The sequence below is a fragment of the Fusarium odoratissimum genome (assembly GCF_000260195.1).
Source record: "Fusarium odoratissimum NRRL 54006 unplaced genomic scaffold supercont1.10, whole genome shotgun sequence".
Taxonomy (NCBI): domain Eukaryota; kingdom Fungi; phylum Ascomycota; class Sordariomycetes; order Hypocreales; family Nectriaceae; genus Fusarium; species Fusarium odoratissimum.
In genome coordinates this window covers 110,990-136,848 of record NW_022158696.1, presented here as the reverse complement: position 1 = coordinate 136,848, position 25,859 = coordinate 110,990, and the positions used below count along the sequence as shown (strand labels likewise).

Here is a 25,859-nt window from a genome sequence, read left to right as displayed (position 1 = left end):
CATTCTCATGACCTGTTGCCGAAGAGTCTTCCTCTCCCCACTCTCCCTGTCACTCATCCATCCATCGTCGACGTTCTTCCTCGCCATCGGTATAGCGACATACGACATCAAACGTAGTCTCTCGATTGCGCTCTATCGTCTTTCTTCTATTTCGGTGGTTTCACAGTTGGCTTTCTTTTTTGTCTTCGCGCAACCTACGATACGGAACCCATCGGCACGATCCGCTTGTTCTCACGCGACCGCCGACTATCCCCCCTTTCGCTCAAGATCCTCGCGTATAACGTATTATTGGTCTGCTCTTCAAGGGCGTGATCTTGGGACGCCTGGCTAACATTAAGGTCGCTGGTTCATTGGTTTTGACAAACGTGGTGACTAGAAAGTGAGGTGGAGTTTCAGGGTTGTCTCTCTTCTGGCTTGTTTTAGCCAGCTGTACTCCTTATTCATTGCACCCATTTCTTTTTTTTTTGACCCTATTACCACTATTGTTCCCTCAAAGTACAATCAAAATTGATTATTTCCATTCACCTTGAGTTGAAAGAGCACGGAAGTGCGAGAAAGAAAACCAACAGAGAAGAAAACAAAGACTTTCATTGTTTGCAAACGCAAGAACAACCAAACGATCAATACTTACATAGTGCTTTGTGCGACCGGCCCCGACCTGACTTTGGGATTCTTTTTCGACTTGCGATATTTGAATCTCAACAAACTTTTTGTTATCACTTGTACTGTGCTTCATCTGTTCCTGTAGGAAACACCCAGCACGTATCAGCCAAAATGACGTCCTCCGTCTTTTTCAAATTCAAATCTCAAAAGGAGCCTACTCGAGTCGAGTTTGATGGCACCGGTATCTCAGTATTTGAGCTGAAGCGTGAGATTATCACAAAGAGTGGCCTAGGAGATGGTACCGATTTTGACCTGCATATTTATACCGATGATAACAGCGAAGGTGAGTTAATTCAATCGACGGTAGGCAATAACATTGCTAACGACTTATTAGAATACGACGATGATACGACTATTATTCCAAGGTCAACGACAGTCATTGCCCGACGCCAACCTGCTCTCAAGCCAGGTGCAGGGCGCGCAGCTCGTTATGTGTCTGGAAAGATGCCTGTGACAGCCAAGAACGCTGGTCGCAAGGAGCAAGCGGCGAAGGCCTCCTCATCCAAACCCAGCTCTGATGCCATCAGCCAGATGAACAATGCTATGACTGAAGAGGAGAAGATGGCTGCCATGTTTGCAGCACAAACCGAACAGTGGTCTGCTCAACAAGAGGAAATGTCACAGTAAGTTTCAGAAGTCCATACAATGTTACACGGAAACTAATAGTTCGCCAGCCAAACACCCGTGTTCAAAGCTGGTGCGAAGAGACCAGCAAACGTCCCCGACCATGACCCCCCGAATGGGTACATCTGCTACCGATGCGGTAACAAAGGTCATTGGATTCAACTGTGCCCTACTAATGACGACCCTGAATTTGACAACCGCCCGCGTGTCAAACGAACCACAGGTATCCCACGTTCATTCCTGCAAAAGGTAGACAAGTCTGTTGTCCTTGCGCAAACTGAGGGTGATGAATCCAAGCGTCCGTCAGGTATCATGGTCAATGCCGAGGGGGATTTTGTTATTGCTGAGCCCGATAAGGCTTCGTGGGAGCAGTTCCAGGCCAAGGCCAAGTCTTCATCTACGGCTAACGCACCGCTAGCTGAGAACAAGGAGATTCAGGAACAGGGCTTGGAGTGTTCGATTGACAAGAAGATGTTCATAGAGCCAATGAAGACTCCATGCTGTCAGAAGACCTTTTGTAATGATTGCATAACTAATGCTCTCATCGAAAGCGACTTCGTCTGCCCTGCTTGCCAGTCAGAAGGCGTATTGATTGATGACCTTCAGCCAGATGAAGAAGCTTCTAAGAAGATTCAAGAGTATTTGAAGGACAAGGAAACGGCCAAGACTCCCCCGCCCCCGTCGCCCAAGACTTTGGCAGATGCCAAGTCAGATGGAGAGAAGCAGGAGAAGTCAACAGAAGAGACTATCGACAATATGGAGCAAAAGCCTGAGAATGAATCAAGTGACAAGACTAAGGACTCGCCCGTCAATGAAAAGCCAAAGTCGCCGGTGTCTCAAACTGCAACTGTCAACTCACCTCCCGCGGGTCCTAAGAACCTTGTATCCGCGTCTCAAGATACGAACAAACAACTAGATAATCTCAAACCGGCAGATACCAGCTCCAAGAAACGGCCCGCAGATGATATTCTTGACAACCCAAGGATTCCCAAGGGTCCTAAGGCCATGCAGAACCAGCAGAACCAACAGAATATGGTGAACGGCATGGGCATGAATGGGATGGGCATGAACATGGGCATGAATAATATGATGTTCAACGGAATGCCCATGATGCCCAACATGATGGGCATGCCAAACATGGGTAATATGAATATGGGCATGCCAAATATGAATATGATGGGAATGCCTAACATGATGGGAATGCCCGGGTTCCCTGGCATGAATGGCGGATTCGGTGGCATGCCTGGTTGGGACATGGGCATGAACGGAATGAATGGCATGAATGGCATGAACGGCATGGGTAGCATGAATGGAGGAATGAACGGCTTTCAAAACGGCAACTTTGGACAGGGTGCTGGCGCGGACGAAGACGCCTACTTTCGTAAGCCAGTTAACCCTCATCGACACCAGAACAAACAGCGAAGAGTGCGACCAAGCGACTACCGAGAGCTCTGAACATCGATTCGACTATCATTCCTTCTTCTAGCGATTGCTTCTCCTTTGTTTGTCTCATTTATCACAATACTGGTCGCCACTAAAACTACATCGTATAAGTGTGGCCACATACTTTTTCAGGCTGTCGCATTTTGGATTGGGACTCTAGGCTCATCATGATTTGCTTGATTTTTCAGTATACTTACCGTCAGGCTGAACTGACCGGCGTTGGGGTATGGCCTCCGAGGATTCTTTATGGCAGGTTTTCATGTCTACGTAGGTACGGCCAAGGGTTGGGGAAACGGTGCATTACTTAACAAGACCTTGAATCAAGTCGAGGTCAAACAATGAATAAACAAACAAATGAACGATAACTCAGAATCGTTGGGTACTTCTTTTTTGTGATTGAATGTGTTTGCATCTCAATTCTAGCGTGTATTATCGTAAGCCATCAATCAATTATTTCACAACTCCGCGCCACCGGTGCTCTTTTATATGTGACACTATCTAATATCCGTTCTCTCGTATTCCATATCACGGTCTATGTCTCGCTCTTAATACCAGCCTTACTCAGGAGGAACATAGGGCGTAACAAGCATTTCGCTAAACTTCTCAAGCTTCTCCTTTCCTCGTACCTCCTCAACAAGGAGAGGCATCTTGACGACATTGAAGTCCTCAGCATATAGTTCTTCATACTGGTCAAGATACTTGCGCTGCATCTTGCGACGGGCGTTGCACTGATCGCAATCGCTAGCCTTCTTGGGGAAGAGCAGCTGGTTGACAACGATGGAGTGGGTATCGATACCATAACCAGCAAGCTCCTGAATCATACGCTCCGTCTCGTAGAGACTCAGAAACTCTGCAATGCACACACAAACAAATGTGGTGAGTTCGGCGTCCTGGAACTGAGTGTTGACCTCGCCGATGGTCTCTCGCAAGGATTCAAGTTTCTGAATCATGTCATTGAGGTTCTGTCCGTTGGGTAGCTGGCCTCCGGAGCCAAGGAATCCGTTGAGGAGAGGACCATACTGTGACGACAGCTGAGAAACCTTTGCGAGAGCCTTCTCGAGAACGGTGGGAAACTGAAGGAAGCGCAGGGTGTGGCCTGTCGGGGCTGTGTCGAAGACGATGGTCTCGTATGAGAGGGATTTGACTTGCTTGAGGACTTCGGCAAAGGACATAGCCTCGTCGATACCAGGGATCTAAGAATGTCAGCTTGACAACGGGACAAACATTCCGCCTCAACCTACTGCGAATGCCAGATCCTGCATCATGCCTCCCAGAGGGCCACCAGCCGCAGCGTTGACATCATCGGCCTCGCCCTGGCCTGCTAACATATCCTGAATACTACCATTCGGGTCGATCTCCATCGCACTCAGGTTGTCAAACCCATTGACAAGGCGGGCCTCTTTGCCAAACTTCTGAGAGAAAGCATCTGAAAGGTTGTGGGCGGGATCGGTCGAGATGAGAAGAACAGAGCGTCGGACCTTGGCGAGCTGAATCGCGAGGGAGCAGGAAGTCGTGGTCTTGCCGACACCACCCTTGCCACCGACAAAGATCCAACGAAGGCTTCGCTGGTCCAGGAGAGACTGCAGAGAGGGCTCAAGGGCATCCTCGGCGGAGATGACTGCGGTGGACATTTTGGGCGAACTATGCGATGAGGCTGCAGAGTACAATTTTTAAGTTGGGGTTAAGGAAACAAGCGATAAGGGGCCGTTTACCTACCTTACCTGCTGGCGGTAGGCTAGAGTAGAGAGATAAATTGTCCAGGGCAGAATCAGGATTTGTGTCCTGTATGTTCTAGAAGGTCTTGGATGGCGGAGTTGGCAATGGTTGTGATTGACCATCGACTTGGAGGGGTAGTAGCAGACATAATCACGAGTCAGTGATCTCGTTTCAGTCAGTTAGTCATGACTCCTTTATTCTGTCAGCATGCGCCACATGACTCCCCAAACTCGCCACAGCGTGTGCAGGGTAGGCAAGGGCAAGGTAGCAACTGTACGGCCTGAAGAAAGTTGACTTGAATGAGCCGTCAGGATATGATACTATATTTGTTGTATAGCGCCTGACTGGGACTATATTGCTGCTAACAAGAGCTGAAGCTCTATTACACGCGACTTGACTAATTGCACAATGTTGTTCCCTCCCAGGGGCCGGCTCCGTCCATGCGATAGGACTTCAAGTACCGGCGAACGGCGTAAAGCGTGCGGAGCCACGCGCAGGGGCTCGTTCCTGAGTCTGATCCTCTTGTAATTCACAATAATATCATTGCTATCAGTTATATAGCTCCTATGAATTGCTTATCTGCAGAGCCATGGCTCAAACTTTATAACTGGGTCTTGATTACATACTTAGGTACCTTAGGTAGATAAGGTAGGTAGGTACTCAAGCACCAGCGGCAGTAATCAGGTAGTCCTTCAGCTGAAGTCGCTGATTCTCTGCAGCAAGTACTTTAGGCTGCGCAGCCGCAAACAACTCTCACTGCCTCACTCACGTCACCCTTTTACTTCGATTCCCCTCCCTTTCCTTCACAATTCTGGCCTTGACCTCTCTTACTTTACAAACACGCAACCCAATAAGCTCCAGAGCTGTCGACAGAATTCCGATATTCTCATCCTGCCTAACTGAGCTGCTGTCAGCTTGCACCTACCCCACCTTGACGCCAACCTCACCGAATATCTGATCATATAACCTACACCACGGTCAATCACTTTGCACACCAGATTCAACCATCACGATGGCTTCTCCCACCAAAGACCCTATCACGTGTCACGTTCTTGATACGCAGGCTGGTCGCCCTGCTCGTGGCATTCGTGTCCGTCTCGAAGGCCCCATCCCGCCATCGACCAACCCTCACTCTGCTGCCCAACCTCGACCCAACACCTTCGAATCCATGACCGACGACGATGGTCGCGTTACGGCCTGGTTACCATATCTTTCCGAGGATGTTGCTGGAGAGCCTCCTCTCCAGACTCTCGTCGAGGTGCTTGAGGATCGCAAGGGACAGGGTTCGTCGCGATGGACGCTTCGCTTTGATACGGGAGCTTACTTTGGCGAAGAAAACACCTTCTTCCCTGAAGTGACGGTAACATTTCGTGTCGAAGAGGGACAGACGTATCATGTTCCCCTGCTGTTGAGTCCCTATAGTTATACTTCCTACCGTGGAAGCTAAATGGGTGGTAGCAGTCTCCGTATTACACGGAGCGAAATGACCAGTATCAGGGGCTGAATCTCATGAGAAACAATGGATGCCAAAGCGATTTTTAGAATCCTATTCATGAAACACCACTTGCGTAATTCGACGAGAGCACGGAGAGGATGACAATGTTACGATCATAGCGATAAAGCTACTTATCAATTCTTAAAAGAGTGTGTCCGTGTCGGCTACTTCCTTCCAAGCCAAGCCAAATGGCTATATGATTGACATTGCTGTCTCTGCCCTACCAGAGGGACTTTAATATCCAAGTATTTGCCCTGTTTGCCAGGCGATACTTTTCCTTGCCGATCAAGAAACCGTGATCCAGGTAAACGCCACGCTGTCCACAAAAGAAAAGAAAAGAAAAGAAAAGAAAGTGATTTTTCAGAAGAAAAGCATCTCGGTGATGCGGTCGTCACAGGTCATCAGGTTCGGCCGTATACGTCGTTGTAGAAATCATGATTGTTCCGATCTGAGCAAGGTGTCGTACCGTTTGTTCGGAAGATTCTAGACAGAACACCTCTAGCTCCTCCGAAACTTGCTCATAAATCCTTTCTTAGAGCGATGGGTTGGTACGTCGGGCGAAGTCGGTGGTGTGTCCTCTTCGTCTCTCCTCGTGGTCCTAGACGCGAGACTATCGGTCTCGTCCTTGGAGAGCCGGATGCTTGATGTAGATGGGCGGAAGCTGTTCATAGATGGATTGCCGGCTCTGATACTCTCGCTATCTCCAACATCAGATTGAACCAGGGAGAATACGCTGTAGAGAGCTTCCGAAGTGGGGGTGATGCGCCCATGGTTGAGAGTGCGTCGTTTCTTCCTTAGGAAAGATCGCCGAGTTCGCATAAGTGCCCGGTCATGATCGATATCTTCTTGAGTGAGACAAGCGTTGGGTGAAAGATCCGCATCTGGATGTGGGAGTGTGGTGTTTCGGACTATAAAATGGTTAGAAACAGATGTTCCCTTGCAGTAGTTAGGTACCGACTAAATACTCACCATTGTTAAAGGGCTCTGGGAATCCTGTGTCTCTTGGTTCTCTCGATTCCCTTCGAGGCTTGGCGGCACTCGTAGTAGTGATAGTGTCCGCCATTGTTTCGGTAGATTTGGAGTGTGTAGAATGAGAGGTCACTTGATGGTCGGCCGAGGGTTGAGTATGTGTTTATGATAAGAAGAATTAGAAGGAAAGAAAAAATAGCGATTTTGCTCAGTCCCTGACTACATCGACTCTTGACTGTGGCTGTATTACCACATGGGGCAAGTTCAGATGGACGTGAGAGAGAGCGTGGGTGTAAGCGGGCGCGATACCGTTTTTGTCTCCCGCCAGAGCAAAGCCTCAGCGGTTGCACGTAACCTTGAGCTTTTCAGAGAAAAAGCACTAAGGGGAAGAGTGCAAAGAAGGATAATGAGGCAGTTATGTTGGTCTGTCACTGAAGAAAAAGGAGATTTCACTTTCGCTTCAGTGAAGAGAAGGCCGGAAGATTTTTGGTCAAATTAAACCAGCGGCGGGGGACGAATTTGGAGTAGTGCAGACAGCGCTGTAAGTCTGTAAGAGCTGGGCTGAAGTTGCTGGGGTAGGAGATTTGGGTAAGGGAGCGATAGTGATAGTGAGCGACGGGCGATGGGCGATGGGGGATCCAGACAGGGTTATATTCCGCCCACAGAATGATGAGCTACATGGAGCGATTACGATTAGCTTCTTCGTCTTGGTCACTGCTTGGCCTACAGCCTCCTCAAGCGCTGAGTTTGATCGGATCTTCGGCGCGTCCAATGTCGAGCTTAATCGTGAGGCTTGGCTCTCGCTATTCGGCACCTCAGCCAAGAGAGACTGTGAACAACCAAGCCCAGCCAAGAAAGCAGCAGTGGTAAAGTGGCCCTTTGCCTGCGCCCCAGAGAGAGCAAGTCCCAAAAGACAGAAAGGACAGGGGTGCGAAGAAGGGCAGAGTGCGTAATTGACAAGGGGTGGAGTGGTTCCAGAGGCAGGTAAAACTCCGAAAGACAGACAAGTTCTGTGAACAAGGAAAGGCAAAAAGTGAATGAATAACTCACCTTGACTTGTCTTACAACGTCTTGTGTCTCTGATCACTACCAAAGACGGATTTGATGAGCACCGCCTAAGGAAGCACGAAGGCTAGGCAAACAATGAAACTCGATGGAGCTGAGGATCTGCACGATGGGAATTTGCTAGTCGAACCGTCTCTGTTGTATCGCAATTTACGCCCGACAACATAAAAGCCGGAGACGCTTTCAGTGGTCCTAGTGACCTGGGGTACAGGCAGTTTGTATGCGTCAAGTGGCGTTGCTTCTGCTTGAGGCTCGGCCCAGGCGCCTTCGTTAGCGGGGCTTTGTATCCGTAAGTGGTGGGTCGTCGTTCGTCAGCCGAGAATTGGCTGCTCTCGCTTGGCGAGAATGATTTGTTGGGCAAAAAGGGCGACGTGACAGTAAGAAATCACCGACGGGCGACAACGACGAAGACTTTGGTGCTTGGTAGACGTTGGCCAGCGGGCAGATGTCTGTTATTGGGCCAAGTTCTGCTTATCCTGCGCCTCTAGAGACAAGACACAACGGTCAGATTCTAAAGGAATCGAGTGAGAAACGATGGATATTGGAGGGATGAGCAACTCAAAGTTCAATTGCCGCTTTGTATCTGGCTGGGTTATTCTGTTTTATTTATAAGCTATCAATTGCCAGTTGCGCTGCTCCTTGTCAGCGTCACAAGATAGTCTGGTTTGCCCACCTATGTGCCCAACTGTCTCTGATACTGTATCGTTATTCATCAGTTCACTCACTGTTCCGTGCCGACCAAGCGGTTTTCCCTTTCCCCCCTCTCTGTTCTTCCCCCAACAGCCTAGGATATGCCCAGTAGTATCATGAACAGGACCCCAGTCCAGTACACATGACGACAAAACGGACCGTGCAGCTGGACTTCAGCCGGTGTCTCGCAGGCCATAGTGTTAGTGGCTCGCCAAGCAGTTCTGCTGTAGGCCAAGGCTCAAAGGGGCCCGCTCCTCGTCGAGTGTCAAAAGAGTACGGGTTTCCCAATTGTTCAGGTCTTGGATTGGTAGAATCGTAAGAGACGGCAAGACGGCATTCGATTTCGATGGCGGGGTCACCGATAGTCCGCTCACTGACAACGATATGTCTCTTCTTGGCGCAGCACTCACGTGAAGTCTTGGCCAGTCTACCGAAGTCTTGTTGCAATGCATCAACAACAACACTGACTACTCCGTACTATATCTGTTGTCGCTATTCCCGGCGCTGTGCTCTGTAATTTCAACATCTAACCCCTCGGCCCCTAATCAGTTAGGTCCAGCTCCTAGTACCCTGCTCATTCCCGCTAATATGGATGGATGTACATCATATCAAATAATAAACACCTTACAGGACGGGAATGGAGAATTGGCTCCCTCCCAATTTCATCTCAGTCCTTTTCATTCCGGCCCCTGATTTAGGTCTTGGGGACACTTACAGCAAAAGATCTACTAACAACACTCTCGATCGTGTTGGTAGGGCAAAGATTGGAGCCATGACTACTAACATTATACCGCCAATTCCTGTAACTTCAATGCACGCACATGTACATGTACTGGGGGTTGCTTGGCTGCGAAGGAGGGTGGCTACCAGTTATCCAATGACAAGAAATCCGCTAACCATCGAATCGGCGTGCCTATTCCAGAAGGTCAAGCGAATACGTACCGCAAGTCCTGAAGTGCACTCCGGTTGGCTTTGCAATCTTTGATCCTGAGTGAAGCATGATTTGCTAGACAATCTACCAACGCAACGCCTTGACGAATAGTATGGTTTCAACATTCGAACTCTCCCGTCCGGCACAGCCCTTTATCGAGGAAATCGAGGCTCTGCGTGGGTATAAAGGGCGCCACACCAGAGCTGCATTTTGATAGGCCAGCCCGTATCCTTGGCATGACAGACTTCCAACTATCGAGTTGCCTTGCACCTCGTAAACGGAATACGAAACTGCCCAGCCCGTTGACACTTGCTTACAAGCGCTTATAAGCGGCACGTTTCGTTCCGATCTACAGAGTACCTCGAGACCTTTCAGCACCTGCGGTTGCAACATATATATGCCGAGTAGCCCTGAGTGTATGCGATCACCCAGTTTTGTTTATGTACCGAAAACCCTTAGAGTTTAAGTTTGCGGTCATCGGCAATTCCGCGTCTAGTCGATCTTGTGTGGAGAAATTGCTCCAGCGACTATGACGATACTGCTTGGTCTCCTACGCTGATCACGCCCTATCAGCTCTCAAACTAGCCATGCCGAGTTTCATGTTGCGAATGAAGTTTTGATCGGCATTGGGTGCAGACATTAGACTGGCAGATGAGCAGATGAGGCATATGAGTAAGTTGGTCGAAAAATCATGAGATGATCCCCAAATTGTCCCACATCTGTTATGAATACAACCCACGTACGTGTTGGTTGATGGTTGTTTTGCCAAGCTTTTGATGGAAGCATAATAACATGTTGGGAAAATCTATTTGGTATCGATACCTAACTTCTTCTCTTACTTCCCTAGAATGATAAAAGACAAATCCATTATGCTACGCCATAAGAACCCATTGACCTCAGACATGTTCAGATCGAAAGCAAGAACAATGATCCTAGTTACCTCTCCGGCCACCAGTGCTCATGAGTGTGATTTTCTGTTTCTTCTTCTTCTTACCCCCAGCACTACTACTGATTCCTCCTACTCCAGCAGCAGTATTTGAACTAACACTACTCTCCGCGGCTTCAATAGCCTGTATCTGCATTGCCAGATCGGTCGTATCAAACAAATCCTCATCTCTGAGCCACCCGTCATTGGCGTTCAAGGGTTGTGCAGATGCTATCTCGGGCGATCCATTAATTGCCCTTGTGCCCCAAACTGTCCTTTGTGTCGAGGGGCTGGTCGACATTTCAGCTAATGTCTCGAATCCTGGTCGGGGATCCGGGGGCGTGGTGCCTGGGTGCCCGCTCAATGGTTGGAAATCCTCCATGTCCATTCGAGGCGCCATATCCTCCTCTAACGGCTCAGGAAGCCTCTGATACCCAGTAGTCTTACGCAGATTCGCGGCTTCAAGTCGCTCTGCTTGCAGACGCTCCCGTTCTTCCTGTGTCTCTTTGTCACGGTTACGTCTCCGTCTCCGCTCAATGTCGCCTGCGAACGATTCCAGTGTCTCTTCTGGTACGATGTCGGTCCAATCACACTCCAGAAAATTCACGACACATCCACGGGGAAGATGGCCAAGATATTTTGCTCTTCGCCGCATTGTGTCATCAACCACATGGCCAGTGGAGATATGCTCGACGCGGGGGAGTAGCGTGGAAGGAAACGAGGAAAAAGAGCCATACTTGGTCTTCAGGATGCGGATATCCAATGGTGAGAGATATAGGTGAGGTGGGGAGCTGTAAAAATAGAAGTCGGCATCCGAAGAGGGTTGAGCCGACGTGGCTGGGCTTGCAGCAACCTGAAGATCAGCCAGTTTCTCTTTCGCGACTGTGATAGCCCGAATTGCCTTCTGGGACCATTCATCAGTCTGTCCGAAAAGGGTCTCGTCCTCCTTAGCTTGTTGACCCAGCGAATCAATCTCCTCGTCAAACTGAGCTGTCATATAATCAGCTGTACCTTTCATCATGCGAGCGTAGTCTAAAACATTGGCAGCAAAGTGCCAAGGAATGTCATCTTGTGCGTACATCGCCTCGGCACCACTCTCTCGTGGAAGGGCCATCGTCGAATTTGCATTCCGTGCCATTAACCGCAGTACGACGTCGTCACCAATCCGGGGAAAAGGACTTTCTTGTCCAGCATAAAATCTTACAGGCCGAACATCTTGCATATAGATAGAATCTTCGCAAATGGGACATTTTTTCCACCTGGGTCCGCGACCCTTCGTTTCATCTTCACTCGAAATTGAGTTCATAAACCGAATGAGGCAGGGTAGACAAAAGATGTGACCGCATTTTGCCATGCGAGGCGCCACAGGCTCTGAAAGACAGATGGGGCATGATGAACCCTGCGACTCGCTTGAAGCAATGATTTGCATGACAAGAGACCAATCTAGGTGTGTGTCGGCATCTGTGGCTTGCTTGTTGTATGTGCCTTCTGGTGAGAGGATGAATCGGTAGTTGGCATGAACGTATCGAGCCTTGTCGCTTGCATGATAACCGGAGCCTGGTCCCCATGTTGGAGTTCTGCGATAAGATCTCGAATGTGCATGATGATCCTGTACCGGGCGTGGCATGGAGTAGTTGAGTAGATGGGTAATTGAAGTTTGGCCCCGCCTGCTGTTGGGGTTTCTGAAGGCCCTTAGTTCGGCCATGGCATCTTCGTCATCTGGGCCAGTATTTGACCTGTCACCGAGCCCAGGTCGCCGCTGACTCCGGTGTTGTTTGCGGGCGCCCTGTGACTTGCGAGGCATCGATTGCGGGTTCGAGGAGCCGGCCTGTGATGGGCGACGAGACGATTCGAAGCTCGAGGATGCCGGGGCTGCTTGAATGGCTGTGGAACTAGACGGTGCAGGGGCAGTTTTTCCCACGCTCGAGCTAGAGGAGCTCATTTTCGTAACGAAGGTTTCTGGGCGACTCTAACCGTGGTCGGCGAGACAAAGGATTGGTCAATCGTGCGATGGATTGCGCTCTGTCCCCAATGGTTGGGATGACATACAAGTTGGACAAGGGTGCCGTCAACGGGTTGTGATTCCGAGAAATGAGTGTTGTTGGAGAGATGTAGGATAAGCCCAAGGTGGTGTTATGAAGGTAATTGAGATGGAAAGAGTCAAATGAGGTTCACGAAGGGGTCCAGCTGGGACGGACCCCGTTGATGGATGGAGGATCGAGGTGGATCGAGCGAGTCACTGGCGGGGCAAATCGTGACGGAGTTGACGGCTGGGCGGCGCAGGGGAATGGCGTTACCGGCTTCTGTTGGAAGCTGACATAACGAGCACAGTTAGTCATCCAATGGGCGAATGGATATCACATGACCTTCAGTGACAATGGCATGAGATAACGTGATTTTGACATGACTGCGAATGACTTTAGACTACAAGAGCTTCGCATAGATTTATCCAAAAACGATATCCTTCTTTTGACCTATCAGAAGCTATCATACATGAAGCCCGGTATCAATCAAAAGCATGCACATAAAACTGACTATGAATTAGGTATATGACAGAGATCCACGCCTCCAGCGATCTCAACCACTCTCCTCTTACTCATGGATCCAGGGGAATCATTTATAAACGAAGACACCAACCGCAAGAAAACAAAAATCCATGAGACGTGTCTGACCCCACAACGTTGCGACATTAGCTAAGTTGCCTCATTCTCTCATTCTCTCATCTATTTGTCGGAAAGCTTGTGCTTGATCTTGCTGAAGATTGAGCTGAGTCGGTTGTGCTTCTTCTTCTTTTCACCATTGGCTGTCGAGCTGCTCCCGTTGGCTGGTGTGGTGGCCTTGGTCTCTGTAGCCTTGACGCCATTTCCAGTTGCTGTAGTGCCGTTACCGGTTGCTGAGCTGCCGTTACCAACGACCGGGGTTTCTGTCTTAGCCTCGGCCTTGGGCTCCTCGGGCTTAGTCACAGGCTCAGCATCAGGCTTGGCTTCCACAGCCTTTGTCTCAAGAGGAGCAGCAACAGGGGCAGCAACAGCGGGAACATCAGACTCAGTCTCCTGAGGCTTGACCTCGTCAACAGCAGGAACAGGCTCGGCCTCTTTGAGAAGCTGAGCTTCGACCTCCCTTTTGTTCTCAACAGCTTCTGTGCTAGCAGCAGCCTCAGGGCGCTCGCCAGCCTCCACGATGGACTCCTTGACTTCGGTGGGGACTTCAGGAGCAACCTTGGGGGTCTCATCGATGGTCGCAGCAGGCTTAACCTCCTTGAGAAGCTCAGCTTCAACAAGCTTCTTTTCCTCGACGGCCTCAGTGTTGGCAGCAGCTTCGGGGCTCTTGCCAGCCTCCGCAATGGAGTCCTTCACCTCGACAGGAACCTCAGGGGAGACCTGCTTTGGTTCCTCTTTGGGTTGCTCAACAACAGAATCATAAATGCCAGTGACAGGCTTGACCTCCTTGAGAAGCTCGTTCTCTACCTCCTTCTTATCCTCAACAGCGGCAGTATTAGCAGCTGCTTCAGGTGACTTGCCGGCCTCGACAAGGGATTCCTTGACCTCGACGGGGACCTCAGGGGACACTTCCTGTCGAATCTGCTCCTCGTTCTTGGCGGCCAAGGTCTCTTGGGCTGCAACAGGAAGCTGCTCTTTGACGGAATCGGGTAAGTTTTTGTTGGCAGTATCGGTAATAGCGTCAGCAGCGCTGTTAAGCGCAGGGCTGGCCTTCTCCTCCACTGTCTCCTTGGCAGCAAGACCAGCAGCAATCACAGCACCACCAGCAGTAGCAGCCAGAGCGGCGAGGCTAGTGTCCGGCGTGTTCTCAGACTTCTCGGTACCAACACCAGCGGTTCCTACTGAGGTAGCGGGTGCCTCAGGCACAGTTCCCTTGAGCTCTTCCTCAACCATGGTCTTTTCCTTGACCTCCGTAGGGTCGGTGCTGGCCTCAGTAACAGCGCCAGCCTTCTCCTGGCTCTCTCTTACAACCTCGGGGACGAAAGCACCGTTGGATTCAAGGGGAACCTCGGCGGCAAGGCCGGCAGTAGTAGCTGTGGGAGCAGCGGAGTTAATGACAACATCCTGTGCGCCGATAATGGGCAGACTGGATTCGGGAATAGTATTGGAAGATACGGGGGGGAGCTCGGTCTCAATGCCAGGGAGAGCGTCGCTCTTCTCGTATGATTCCTTGTCGAGCTTGACGTATTTGTCGGTGCTTTGAGCGGTGATGGATTCGGGGATCTTCTCGCCAGGCTCTAGCTTGATAGGGTTTCCGGCGCCCTCAGAAGCGGGCAGAGGGTTGATGCCAATGGTCGTGTCGAGCTCGTTGGCAGGTGTAGCGGGAAACCCACCAGGAATGTCAGAAGGGGTCTCGAGGGGCAGTTTCTCGTCTTGGGTAGGCTTCTCGGAAGTCAGTATATTGCCATCAGTAGCAACATTGTCGCTAGGTACCTTATCACCCAGAGTCTTCTCCTCTGTGGGTTTGTTCTCAATAGGTTGTTCGGCAGCCATCGCAGCGGTTGTAGACGAAGGAGTCACAGTGTTGAGTATAGCGGCGCCAGGGGTTTCGGTGTTAAGTTGATCGGGAGTGATGAAGTTGTTGACGTTACCCTCGAGATCAGGCTCGTTGGGAGCTGATTGATTGATGATCCAGTTACCGTCGACGATGAACTAGATAGAATGCTGGTGAGCGACGGACTTTGCAGTGTTTGCGACAAATGTGTAGGAGTGTAGGAACAGCAATTGGGTTCAAAAGAGGGGGATAAAGTGAGTTTAATGAGCTGGTGCGATGACGAAGGGGAGGAGGGAGCTGAGAGCAAGAGCGGGTCGGCAACGCAGGCACACTAGCGCGCAAGCAAATCAAGCGCTGACTTGAAGAGGCCTTGGCAGTACGAGGGAACTTTGTCCCTGCGCGACGCAACATCGTCGCCTGACGCCACATAATTCTACTGGTATGGCCAGGCAGAGACTTGACATGGGCTGTGTGTAGCAGACTTTCCACCGCTCTCCGCTCACTAACTCCATTCCAGAACTGTCGCGATCGTGGTCGACTTGCGTCATACTAAACGGCGGGGGGGTTTTGGTTGGGGACTGGTGCGAGATGCTAATGGGTCGCAGAGAACCCATGACATGACAGGCAGGGAAATGAACCAGGGGTTCAGACCCCGATCCTGGCAGCGAAGCAAACTTGCAAGAAAAAAAACCATGGGCAGGGGGCTGGGATTACGGCAGCCACCGCTCTTGCGCCTTCAAGCTCTTTAGGCTTAAAAAGCCCTGCAGATTGCGATAGCGATGGGCGCAAAAGCACGGATTCCTGGGCGGCACGGCCATGACAGCTATTCGTCCATCTTGTTCGAGCAATACGGAGAAGCAAACGCGCAGGATAGGCTGTTGATGCCAATGGTTCTCCCCGCCATCTGTATATGACTCAAGAACTGCGAATGTTTGTTTTCAATGCTGGCGAAGAAGGCAGAATTTGTGTTGTACCAAACCAGTGCCAAATGCAAATTGAATGTCGAAAAGGAGAGATGCTGTTGGGATTGCGGGTCGAGGCTCGCTGACGCTGACGCACCTTGTAGTAAATCTTGCCCTCGGGCTCCTTCAGGTCGACTGTCTTGGAGAAAACATTGCCCTCCTTCTCGAGCTGAACGCTCTTGGTCCAGTTGTCGAATGTACCCGTCACGTAGACCTCGTCGGCGGGATGCTCCCTATAGAAAATTTGGGGTCAGTGTCGGGTGTCTCAGACATGGATAAAGCTGTCGCGGTCTGCAGTAGCTAGTCTGCAATATGAAGCAGTCTCAAGAGGCGCATGCATGGGACAAGGTGAACTCTTGAGACAGAGCTCAATTGACTTGTCTCGTGCTGAGGCAGGCAAAGTGCGACTCGGAACACTGTCGAAGCTATCGCGATGAATTCGTCGGGCAGCGCAGCGCAACGCAACATAGCACAGCAACGTATCAAATTGCAACTTACCACTTGAAAGTGAAGCTGCCCATGACTGGAATCTGTGTTATAATCGGTGGTGGAATCTGCGCAAGGGGATCGAGAGAATGTAGCAGTGAGTTAATGACTTTAATGCGTATAGAAGTAAAGTGAGATTTTGTTTTGTTTGTGGGAGAGATGTTGGGTTGGGAAAAGAGCCAGGTCCAAGTCGTTGATGGGACGGGCAGAGACCAGGACAAGTCCGGTTTGGCGTTGGTCGAGGCTGGGGGGGACTGGAGCGAAATTAAAGATTGTTGGCGGCTACGGGGGAGTACCAGCGACACGAGAAAAAGGTACAGACGGTACAAATCGAGAGCGCTGAGACCGCTTCGACCGGACCGATCGATGCAGGGATTGGTTATAAGCGGTTTGAGAGGATGGCTTCGCCGGATGCAGAACAAGGCAAATATTGCGATGATACGCAGAGTAGATACGGTGAGAAGGTTGGTTTTATGGTGAGGAAGATAAGAGAAGCTCATAGAAGGAGTCTGCGAAAGCGGAAAAGATAGGTAATGAGGATGAGGACGAGGACGAGGAGTGATGAAAGAAGCAAAAGACGAGCACGTCGGGGTTTGATTTGGGTTTTGTCCAGCAAAATCGATGGTGATGCGCAACAAGAGGAGGAGGAGTTGCAACGGAGTCAGTAGTAGAACAGAGGCAGCGGCAAGAAGAGATGAGTCGCAGCCCGAGTCGGAAAAGTTAAGATAATTGAGGCTGTTATCAGGTATCAAAAAAAGCTTGTGATTCCCTGGGCATGAGCGCGTCTCGATGGATCAGCCAAGCTCAGTACCTAGGTACGGATACTGCTCCTGTATGTATGTACAACGCATATGGATCTGATGTGACAAACGGTAAGGCTGTTCTCGTCACCCAGCCTCCAGTTTTGGTGTAGCTGACGAGGAAATACCTTTGTCACTGGCATTTCGTGTCGTTGTTGACAGTATCATCTCACGTTTTCCATTTCAACTGAATATGTTTTCGATCTTGACTCTGATGCTGATTTTCAAGATAGTCCAATGCGCAGTGTTCAGGTAGTCTAAGTACCTATTCGGAATGATCCATGACAAGTACTCAACCTGCAGTCTTGCATCTGCAGAGTGGGCATGTAGCTGCAGTTCGAGAGCTGTGGGGACTTCTCTGACGACATGTAAACTGTGTCATGGCGTTTGTTGGCGGTCGGGTTGGCTAGTGGGTTTCTTCACTTCTGCAACGAACCGCATCCGGGACATCAAGCAGCACGCTGCACATCAACACGGTGATAGTGGCTGACGACGGTTGAATATTCTCTGATCACCATGCATCGCATGCTCTTCAAAACCGTGAAACTGCCCTCTCATATATAGCGCAATTTTGAAAAGTTGCACGTACTGTACGCTCCGTTGTCACCGGAAGCTATTGGATGCAATGCTGGGGTAGCTTAGCAAGGTCGCATTGCCACGAGTGCCTGGCCTAGACCTCGTCATGAACAACGATGGGGCTTTCCAACGTTAGGCTGGATGCGAATTCCTCGTGAAGAGGTTGGTGAAGAAATCGCATTGATACATGTCGCAAAGCCTCATTCGAGTTCAATGGCTCGCCGCTATGATAAACCTCAAGCATGATATGTCTTTCTTGTTTGCCTGGAAGAATTTTCCTTTTCATGGCCTCTCATACGATGGCCACCGCAACCTCCTGCATTAGTTGAATGACTCTTCATGACAAACAGACCCATATCATGACAACTCAATCCTGCATCGTGAAGCTGGTGTCGATCCGATCAAACACACAACACCAAAGGCGGTGTGCGCGGAAGGAATAATCGGTGTCCAGCGCACCAAACCAGGATCATTCGTCCCTGCATAGGTACATATGAGTCGTAGATCAGAACAGCGGTCAATGGAGAGATCCCACTGAGTTTTTTCATGGAAGAATACCTGAGGATAGGTATGATGACAGGTGAATATCGTGCTCTCTCAGCATGATACCTTATCTATGGCATCTACCTCCAAGACCAGGCAGGAACAGACAAACCTTGACGCCTACCCGATAGTTAGGCTGGTATTGGCTTTTTATGTTTATTTTTGGAGATGAATACTTCCCTGCCCCTCCCACATGCACAAGGCCAAATGCAAATGGGGTGTTCATCAAGTACAGGCACAATGCCCTTTATGCAGTTATCCCTCTATTTACCAATATTATTTGGCTACAGAAGAAGATCACAAAAACGTCCACAGCAAGTAAGTGGGCACTGAGAGTTTGCAGTCAAGTCATTTCAACATTGAGCATGGAAAGATATTCAGCCACGTCTACCCTACAGCTCCTCTCTTGATGCAGACTTTGCCTGGCCTTGTTCCTGACCACTCCTGACTTCCTTCGTCTTCAGTGCCTGGACTTTGATGTCGAGTTTCGTCTTATAGTCCTGGGGTTCAGTATGCATAACCCAACCAACAACCCCGCCATCTGAAGGCCTGGGCTTATACTTGCTCAGGTCGACAAGTTGATCTGTTATTTCAGTGTAAGCAACTGTTTCAATCGATTGGCTGAATCTGGTGGCATACCCTCGCATTTACTTGTCTCTGCCGTCCACAGAGGAAGGATCCCATACAAGGCGCCAGGTGCGAATATGGCAACCTTGTCCTTGTCATTGTCGCGATCGATCTTGTCAGCTTCAGGGAACTGAACAACTTTCTCGATCTCATCCTCATCATTCTTTGGCTTCTCAAGAACGGCAAAGAGGGCCTTCCCCTTCCCATCAGTCCGTTCCTGTTGTTCAATCCACCTGCGAACCAGGAGAGGCATTTGATCGTAGTTCATCAGCAGCAGACTTCGGCCATTAAGGTGAGGATCGAGACCCAGCCACCCTCCAGGGTATTCTTTATCAGCGAACACCGCCTTCAGGCCCTTCGACCATGGCTTCAACCCCTTGGGAGGAGGTTCCATCAAGTCTTTGAGGGTGTACTCGAGAGCTTCAAACTGAGCCTTGGCCTCGCAGGTAGGTCGGAATGAGGCCATGGCATCGAGAGCAAAGGGGTCCTTCCAGTCGAAGCCCTGCACAAGCTCAACAGGCGGCGGCGGTGCCATACCGATTGCATGAGCGAGTCCAGCCAGCACAGCCGACGTGAACACGAATCCAGCGGAAGTGGTCTTCATGATGGCAATGTGATACGTTATTGACGGCAACTATTCAACGTAATTCGGAACCACCATAGGCAGAATTATGAAACCGGACTTGAATATCGAGAACCTGTCTTCTTCCATGATATTTATGCTCAGGATCACCTTATGTTGGTTTCTAATGTTTTGTTGTCCTTTTCGGAGTCTTGGTCGCCGAGTTTCCTTTTCAGGTTTATATCTCGGCCGATGTCAACGGGGAATAGTGAGTATTGTGTATCTGGACGAGCTACCTTAGGCTAAAGTATCCATGGTTGCAGGCTAAGAATGAGTTAAAATTGCTTACTTCAGAGTCCAGCGTTCTGTAACAAGAAAGCCATCATGGTTTCTGATGGTGCTTTGGTGGTTTGGCGCAAAACATCAGCCGAATAGCTAGGCTTCACAACCTATCAAGACTAGCTTACGGAGTACCTTGATTATGTATTCGTCCATTTCAAGGGAACATGTGAGTCCTGATATAATTAGTGTAGTCCCTTAAATGCGATTGTCGCCATCGTGAGTCCGTTATACCATGTTGTTAGTTTGCAAGCGCATCAACAGGACCTCAAGGTGGGATATTCTTTAAAGAGAGGTGGCTATAAAATGAGAAAGACGTCGACTGATATCGATGTTGACACCAAACGAGTCACTGGCATGGCTATGCTTTGTCTAAGTGATATAAGGAAGGAAATGTAGGGCTGTTGGACAACAACTGCATTACGCAATTTACGGGGCTGAATCAGAGTTAACAACTAGGTACTCAACTATACGATTCAGGCTGAGCCATATTGAGACTGATCTCATTGTCCTTTTAAGCGGCCTCTTTAATTATGTGGCCCAAGCCTCTACCCTGTAATGCCGTGCTAGCCGGGATTACCAATTAGACGAAACATTCGTGCCGTAAAGTGTGCTCATGGAAGAGCTGAAGGATCGTGTTCCATGAGATGTTGAAAATGGCAGAATGTGAATTGTGTGTTACACCGAGCTCTAGGCCCTGATGATGGGTTCTCAAGTCCAGAAAAGAAGAGACGGGATAGAATGAATGTTTCAAATGCGGTGATCTGCGTTATATGAACAGCAGGAAACAGATGTAGATCGCCAACCTAACTCAAATTCTGTCTCGTTCGGGTGCTCCCGAAGCCCTGTAAATAGCAACGGCATGGAATGCACCTTGCACTGGGTCCTCAGCTAGCTCTAGACCGTAAGCTAATGGCTTGGTGCTGACAGCAGACCGTCTTATCCATGCAATATTTCTGCTGCGCCCTGACTCTTGAAACCCTCTTGGACTGCTCATGGACCGGATGAGGCTTAGAGCTCAGGTGCCTGGCATGTAAAATTGAATGTTTGCTTATTTCCCCCTACCTTAAAACCTCGCTGGAGCCAAGCGTCGCCAGTTGATAGAACAAATCTATCCTCGTGCACTCACATTGCAATCACAGTTATGGCGACAAATGCAGCAGAGGCTGCGACCTCAGAGAAGCCGCATGTGGCAAAAGCAAAGCGATCCTGGCCACTGTGGAAGAAGCTCACTGCCTTTGGCGTGACACTTTCAGTCATCATCGCTCTGGCTGTTGGACTTGGTGTTGGCCTCACTCGAGGAAAGGGAGGAAACAACAGCGACGATACTGCTAACTCGGAGGCCGACGATTCAACAGAACCCTATCTCAAAGCCCGCAGCAGTCTTTGGCAACCCAAAGTTGGCGCACAATGGCAGATTGTTCTCCTCAAGCCTATAAAGCTCAACAAGGACGGCTCCGCCAAGGATCTCAAGCCCAACGTTGGCATTTACGACCTGGATCTCTATGATAACGACGCTGAGACCTTTGCAGCCCTACACAAGGCTGGCAAGAAGGTCATCTGCTACTTCAGCGCCGGATCATGGGAGGATTGGCGTGATGACAAGAACCAGTTCAAGAAGGCCGATCTTGGCAAGACTCTCGACGGCTGGCCTGATGAGAAATGGCTCAACCTGAGAAGCACCAATGTTCGCAACATCATGAAGAAGCGCATCAAGCTTGCTGCTCAGAAGGGATGCGACGCTATTGATCCCGACAACGTCGACGGTTATGTAAGTAGTATCACTTATTCTTAAAGTACGTATAAGAACTAACATGAGCCGTAGCAAAATGACAATGGCCTCAAGCTGACCAAGAAAGACTCTATCGACTATATCAAGTTCCTCGCTGCAGAGGCTGCAAAGTATAATATGTCCACTGGTCTCAAGAACGCCGGCGACATTATCTCCTCTGTTCTCCCCTACGTCCAGTTCTCAGTCAATGAGCAATGCGTCGAGTACTCTGAATGTGAGACATTTGCGAAGTTCATCAAGGCCAAGAAGCCTGTTTTCAACATTGAATATCCCAAGGGTGCGCCCAAGGTCAAGGAGTCCGATCGCAAAGCCATTTGCTCGAAGAAGGGCAAGGCAAAGGGTACAGAAGGTTTCAGCACTGTTATCAAGAAGATGAATCTTGATGGTTGGGTCATGTACTGCACCGGGAATACCTATCAGACTGCAGTCGAGAACTGATACACCTGGGGAAGCCCACAGAGGTTACATCTCATCATAAATATCATGATATCACAATTTAGGTTTACGATATATTTCAAATCCCTGATATGAAATGATAAAGGTCCTATCAATTGTCGGTCGTTCTTTATTGTCATAACCCGTGAGTCGTAATCCTAAGTACTTGTCGTGTAGACGTTGTTAGCTCCAACCTTTCTCCACCATATTTTCACTTCCAAATTTATGTACAAGTTTCCAACGGCATAGCCATAGAGCATCTTGTCGCGCTAGCAACTTGAAGTCCGCTAATATCCTAAATAAGGGGTATCCTGATAATTAAAAACCGCCCAGAACTCAAAATGATTTTCAACACCGGTGAACAACAAGAAGCTTATGCTGAATCGGCGCTTTATGTAGCTGCCATATACTTGGGCCCTCCCTCTTGTTTGAACAGCCAGTCACTGTTGGCGTCGACCATGAAGTTGGTTATATTAAACTCATTTGACGCCCCCAAGCCCGTTCCGTTCTCATTGGACGCGCCCATCTCGGCTCCTGGCGGAGCCGGTGTTCCGTTGGTGCCAGAAATATGTTCACCCCCAAAAGGGAGTCGAGGCACGTTGAAAAAGTCGAACACGTCAAGATACTCAAGCTCGTTGGGAGCGGGTGTCCTCGCGGGTGTGACGCTGGGTAACCTACTCAGAGCACTAGGCTGTCTGGGTTGCCGCGAGATGAGGAAATCCAAGTCAAATGCTGTGCGTCGCATATCAGAAAGGATTTTGACCGAACTGGGCGTAATCCCGTCACCTTGTCGCTCGCTATCGTGATGCTCATCCAAGACTCTTTGCAGCAACTGGGAATAACGTGCTGCAACAGGCCAGTAACGACCCATTTCACGCAGACTATCGACGAAGAACGGAAGCTGTGGTGAAAGTTTATGTTCAACTGTTGAGCCATGAACAAGGAGCAGACGAGCCGAAACCCAGAGAGTAAAAGCAAATGGTGGACCCAGCTTTGCTAGCATCCCATTGTTCACAACAAATTCTCCAAGGGCAGCCACATTTTCAACTGCACCATGACATCGTTGCGACGCGCTATATGATGGAGTGAATATGGGTGACCTCGTTGTAGGATAGGCAGCTGACGAGTGGAGGCGAATAACGGCCGTATGGTAGGTGGCATGAAGCATAACCCAAGCGCAGTTGATGCTTTTACTTCCTGGATGGAACAGTTTTGCCATATTTCCAAATTCACCAGGAAGACTGAACTTCCAGGATGTCAGCATGTTGTCCAGTTCCTTGTACCGCATCTGCCATTGTTCTACATCGCTCAAGGCACTAATGTCGACTGGCTGTTTAAGAAATTTGTGTATCTTGGATAGAATACCGAGAATTTCGATGTAGTAGGCGAATGCACCCAGGTTCTCTGGCTGATCAATATCATGACCGGGTGAACCAGAGTGTAGGTCAGTGCTGAACCATCGGGTATCGACCTTTTGGTTCTTGATCCACAAGTCGTCGCGGCACGGTAATGTCCTGTCAATCTCCTTGTCGTCCAGAGCAAATTCAAAAGCAGTTGCAAGAGTCGCATATCTGTCCAGAAGATATATCATCCAAAATAGACGCCGTCTCGCCTCTTCTTCGATAAAATCCTTGGGTTCCGAGAGTGTCATGGCTCGAAGTGTATATATTGAAAGGTAATGAGGCGACACAGTCGATGAGGTGATTTCAACAGCGAGACCAAGCTGTACTACAGAACGAGTGATCAAAGCCATGATATTCCACCCTGGTGGACCGTTACTGCTCCCACAAAGATCAAGCGCCAGGATAACGAGAGCTTGCAACGCCTTGACCGAGGAATTTTCCATGCCATAAAGGAGAACGCGTTCTTTGGAAACTCGGTGATAGTGCTCTCGCCGCTCCTCTGTTAGCCTAGCATCCGTCGAGTAGCGCATTGTGGTTGCAACTATGGCGTGGAGTAGAACTCGATCTGTTTCATCAAGGGCAGACGGTCCAAAAAGGCTATCTAGAGTTGTTTTGCGGTGCAGAATGGGGCACCAAGTATTGATATGCTTGAAGTAGAGATCAACAAGTGCATAGAGAAGGTCGTAAGGCGGCATGTCTCGATCTGGGGTCGATGTGCCTGGAGCCGATGATAGTGGGGCCGTGGGTGAATGAATGTTGGGTTGCACAGACGTGTAATAGTCTTGAGTGACAGCGGCATGTTGCATGGGTGATAACTGGGAGGATGCTGCCACACCTGACATCGACGCCTGGTTCTGACTCTGGTACCCATCGTTCATTCTAGGTGTATGAGCAACGTTGAAATCGAGACTCTGTGTGCTCGGGGCAAAGTTGGAGCTGGGTGCCTTCTGACCAAACATGACAGGATCGGTTTGGGGTGTTCGAACTGGTTCTGAAGGTCGGAAGAGGTTTGGGTGAGTATCCCGTGGAGTTCCTTGCTCGCTCGGAAGACTTGGGTTACTATGCCGAATACTGGCAGCTAAGACAGGATTTGTGTTTGATGCCAAGTTGCCGTGGAGAATCTCAGCATGGGAGCGCAATATCTCCTCAAGCTTGTCGAGGCGCTGCTCAAGCTCGCGACCATAGCCTGCTCTTAAACCAGGCTTCTTGCGTTCTTTGTATTCGCATATAGCGCCATTGCGGCTACACCAGCCGCACGATGGTTGCCCACGATCACACTTAACCTGGCAGGTGAGAAGGATCAGTATTGATTGACATAAGGAAAACACCAAGAGACAAGATTGTGTCACGGAGGGCATACCTTTCTTTGCTTACATAGCTCACATCTGGGTACAATACTGTTAGTCTCAGTGTCGGCGACAACCTGTATATTTGAGGACAAGGTGGATTGTATTTGTAATGTGGTATAGTAGTTGAGATTTTGTGAGGGCGGGGAGCATGAAGCATGAGGCGATGAAGTGGCCTCAGATGGCGGCATGGTGTTGATAAGAGAGTACAAGAAATGTAGATAAGACTCCAACATGATTATCAAATCATGGACTTATCAAGAGGACAAAAGGAAACCTTACCAATACATGGACTCAACGAGAGTGCAAGGCTAGGTACGATTCACAAAGTATGTAGAGGAAGCGAACGGAGACGAGTAGAAAGCTGCACTTACGAAACCGAGACAGGACGTTTTCTCTTCCCATTACGACAGAGTGTTTCGTGGTCGCCGTGGTCCTCATCCTCGCTAGGGAATTGGTTGGCTTCATCACTGTCTGCTTCTGTAGAGGGCGGGCGATTTCCAACCGAGCCCTCGCCCGACATTTTGCTGGCCCCGTTCTGCATGGCTGAGAGTAAGATGTTGGGCTTTGGGTTCCCTTTTCCCCAGAGCCCTTGCCGCTGGTCGTGTGTCGGTACGATGTAAGAACGAGCTCACCAGCGGTCGTGTGAGAGTCGATGATAGTGAGGCCGAATAACAGGGGTTAGCTCAGGCAAAGCAAGCATGCCACGAGATGATGGATAGCAGGTATGCGCGCGAACGATGAGTCCGCGTTCGTTGCAAAGGAGACCTCGCGATCCGGGATAATGGCCAGCGGGATCAGGAGAATGATCGCCCGAGGATAAATAGGCCTGTCCCGTACTAAGTACTAAGAGAATGGGTGTAGGACCTGCGCTGCAGCTGGGGAGTGGCCTACTATTGTCGGGGTAATGCAAAAAATTTTGACCAATAACGTCCGTCACCCAAAGACTGGCCACCCCCACAGACCGGCCACC

General features: G+C 49.7%; 9 protein-coding genes across 19 annotated transcripts; 3 read left to right on the top strand and 6 right to left on the bottom strand.

Moving 5' to 3' along the window:
• FOIG_06968 (uncharacterized protein) lies at positions 1 to 4,532 on the top strand. The gene is made up of 3 exons (XM_031206256.1): positions 1 to 946; positions 998 to 1,286; positions 1,338 to 4,532. Exons 1-3 carry the CDS (start codon positions 775 to 777, stop codon positions 2,740 to 2,742), a joined length of 1,866 nt encoding a protein of 621 aa, XP_031063375.1. The 5' UTR covers positions 1 to 774; the 3' UTR covers positions 2,743 to 4,532.
• Positions 1,720 to 4,763, bottom strand: FOIG_06967 (ATPase get3). 2 transcript variants are annotated; one of them, XM_031206255.1, is made up of 3 exons: positions 4,447 to 4,763; positions 3,972 to 4,384; positions 1,720 to 3,923 (listed from the first exon to the last, which is right to left on the bottom strand). In XM_031206255.1, exons 2-3 carry the CDS (start codon positions 4,359 to 4,361, stop codon positions 3,288 to 3,290), a joined length of 1,026 nt encoding a protein of 341 aa, XP_031063374.1. In that variant the 5' UTR covers positions 4,362 to 4,384; positions 4,447 to 4,763; the 3' UTR covers positions 1,720 to 3,287. The 2 variants fall into 2 exon arrangements, with proteins under 2 accessions (XP_031063374.1, XP_031063373.1); XM_031206254.1 differs by having other exon boundaries at positions 3,972 to 4,763.
• Positions 4,764 to 4,962: 199 nt separating this feature from the next.
• Positions 4,963 to 8,765, bottom strand: FOIG_06965 (uncharacterized protein). Of its 3 annotated transcripts, none has more exons than XM_031206250.1 (3): positions 7,961 to 8,765; positions 6,911 to 7,584; positions 4,963 to 6,849 (listed from the first exon to the last, which is right to left on the bottom strand). In XM_031206250.1, exons 2-3 carry the CDS (start codon positions 7,002 to 7,004, stop codon positions 6,440 to 6,442), a joined length of 504 nt encoding a protein of 167 aa, XP_031063369.1. In that variant the 5' UTR covers positions 7,005 to 7,584; positions 7,961 to 8,765; the 3' UTR covers positions 4,963 to 6,439. The 3 variants fall into 3 exon arrangements, with proteins under 3 accessions (XP_031063369.1, XP_031063370.1, XP_031063368.1); XM_031206251.1 differs by having other exon boundaries at positions 6,911 to 7,449; XM_031206249.1 differs by having other exon boundaries at positions 6,911 to 8,765.
• Positions 4,973 to 6,317, top strand: FOIG_06966 (hydroxyisourate hydrolase). 2 transcript variants are annotated; one of them, XM_031206253.1, is made up of 2 exons: positions 5,040 to 5,729; positions 5,781 to 6,117. In XM_031206253.1, the coding sequence occupies exons 1-2, from the start codon at positions 5,459 to 5,461 to the stop codon at positions 5,891 to 5,893; spliced, it is 384 nt and encodes a 127-aa protein (XP_031063372.1). In that variant the 5' UTR covers positions 5,040 to 5,458; the 3' UTR covers positions 5,894 to 6,117. The 2 variants fall into 2 exon arrangements, with proteins under 2 accessions (XP_031063371.1, XP_031063372.1); XM_031206252.1 differs by having other exon boundaries at positions 4,973 to 6,317.
• Positions 8,766 to 9,959: 1,194 nt separating the features above from the next.
• FOIG_06964 (uncharacterized protein) lies at positions 9,960 to 12,802 on the bottom strand. The gene has a single exon (XM_031206248.1). The coding sequence runs from the start codon at positions 12,461 to 12,463 to the stop codon at positions 10,529 to 10,531; it is 1,935 nt and encodes a 644-aa protein (XP_031063367.1). The 5' UTR covers positions 12,464 to 12,802; the 3' UTR covers positions 9,960 to 10,528.
• Positions 12,803 to 12,900: 98 nt separating this feature from the next.
• Positions 12,901 to 18,412, bottom strand: FOIG_06963 (uncharacterized protein). 3 transcript variants are annotated; one of them, XM_031206246.1, is made up of 4 exons: positions 16,476 to 18,412; positions 16,075 to 16,210; positions 14,955 to 15,173; positions 12,901 to 14,903 (listed from the first exon to the last, which is right to left on the bottom strand). In XM_031206246.1, exons 1-4 carry the CDS (start codon positions 16,961 to 16,963, stop codon positions 13,245 to 13,247), a joined length of 2,502 nt encoding a protein of 833 aa, XP_031063365.1. In that variant the 5' UTR covers positions 16,964 to 18,412; the 3' UTR covers positions 12,901 to 13,244. The 3 variants fall into 3 exon arrangements, with proteins under 3 accessions (XP_031063365.1, XP_031063366.1, XP_031063364.1); XM_031206245.1 differs by having other exon boundaries at positions 12,905 to 15,173; positions 16,476 to 17,152; XM_031206247.1 differs by having other exon boundaries at positions 12,901 to 16,210.
• Positions 18,413 to 18,599: 187 nt separating this feature from the next.
• FOIG_06962 (uncharacterized protein) lies at positions 18,600 to 20,379 on the bottom strand. Of its 4 annotated transcripts, XM_031206243.1 has the most exons (4): positions 20,145 to 20,379; positions 19,921 to 20,086; positions 19,022 to 19,854; positions 18,600 to 18,965 (listed from the first exon to the last, which is right to left on the bottom strand). In XM_031206243.1, exons 3-4 carry the CDS (start codon positions 19,611 to 19,613, stop codon positions 18,775 to 18,777), a joined length of 783 nt encoding a protein of 260 aa, XP_031063362.1. In that variant the 5' UTR covers positions 19,614 to 19,854; positions 19,921 to 20,086; positions 20,145 to 20,379; the 3' UTR covers positions 18,600 to 18,774. The 4 variants fall into 4 exon arrangements, with proteins under 4 accessions (XP_031063362.1, XP_031063361.1, XP_031063360.1 ...); XM_031206242.1 differs by having other exon boundaries at positions 19,921 to 20,379; XM_031206241.1 differs by having other exon boundaries at positions 19,022 to 20,086.
• Positions 20,380 to 20,809: 430 nt separating this feature from the next.
• FOIG_06961 (uncharacterized protein) lies at positions 20,810 to 25,213 on the top strand. Its single transcript, XM_031206240.1, has 2 exons — positions 20,810 to 21,681; positions 21,736 to 25,213. Exons 1-2 carry the CDS (start codon positions 21,055 to 21,057, stop codon positions 22,138 to 22,140), a joined length of 1,032 nt encoding a protein of 343 aa, XP_031063359.1. The 5' UTR covers positions 20,810 to 21,054; the 3' UTR covers positions 22,141 to 25,213.
• FOIG_06960 (uncharacterized protein) lies at positions 22,203 to 25,801 on the bottom strand. Of its 2 annotated transcripts, XM_031206239.1 has the most exons (3): positions 25,261 to 25,801; positions 24,901 to 24,925; positions 22,203 to 24,823 (listed from the first exon to the last, which is right to left on the bottom strand). In XM_031206239.1, exons 1-3 carry the CDS (start codon positions 25,428 to 25,430, stop codon positions 22,529 to 22,531), a joined length of 2,490 nt encoding a protein of 829 aa, XP_031063358.1. In that variant the 5' UTR covers positions 25,431 to 25,801; the 3' UTR covers positions 22,203 to 22,528. The 2 variants fall into 2 exon arrangements, with proteins under 2 accessions (XP_031063358.1, XP_031063357.1); XM_031206238.1 differs by having other exon boundaries at positions 24,901 to 25,279.
• Positions 25,802 to 25,859: the final 58 nt, after the last annotated feature.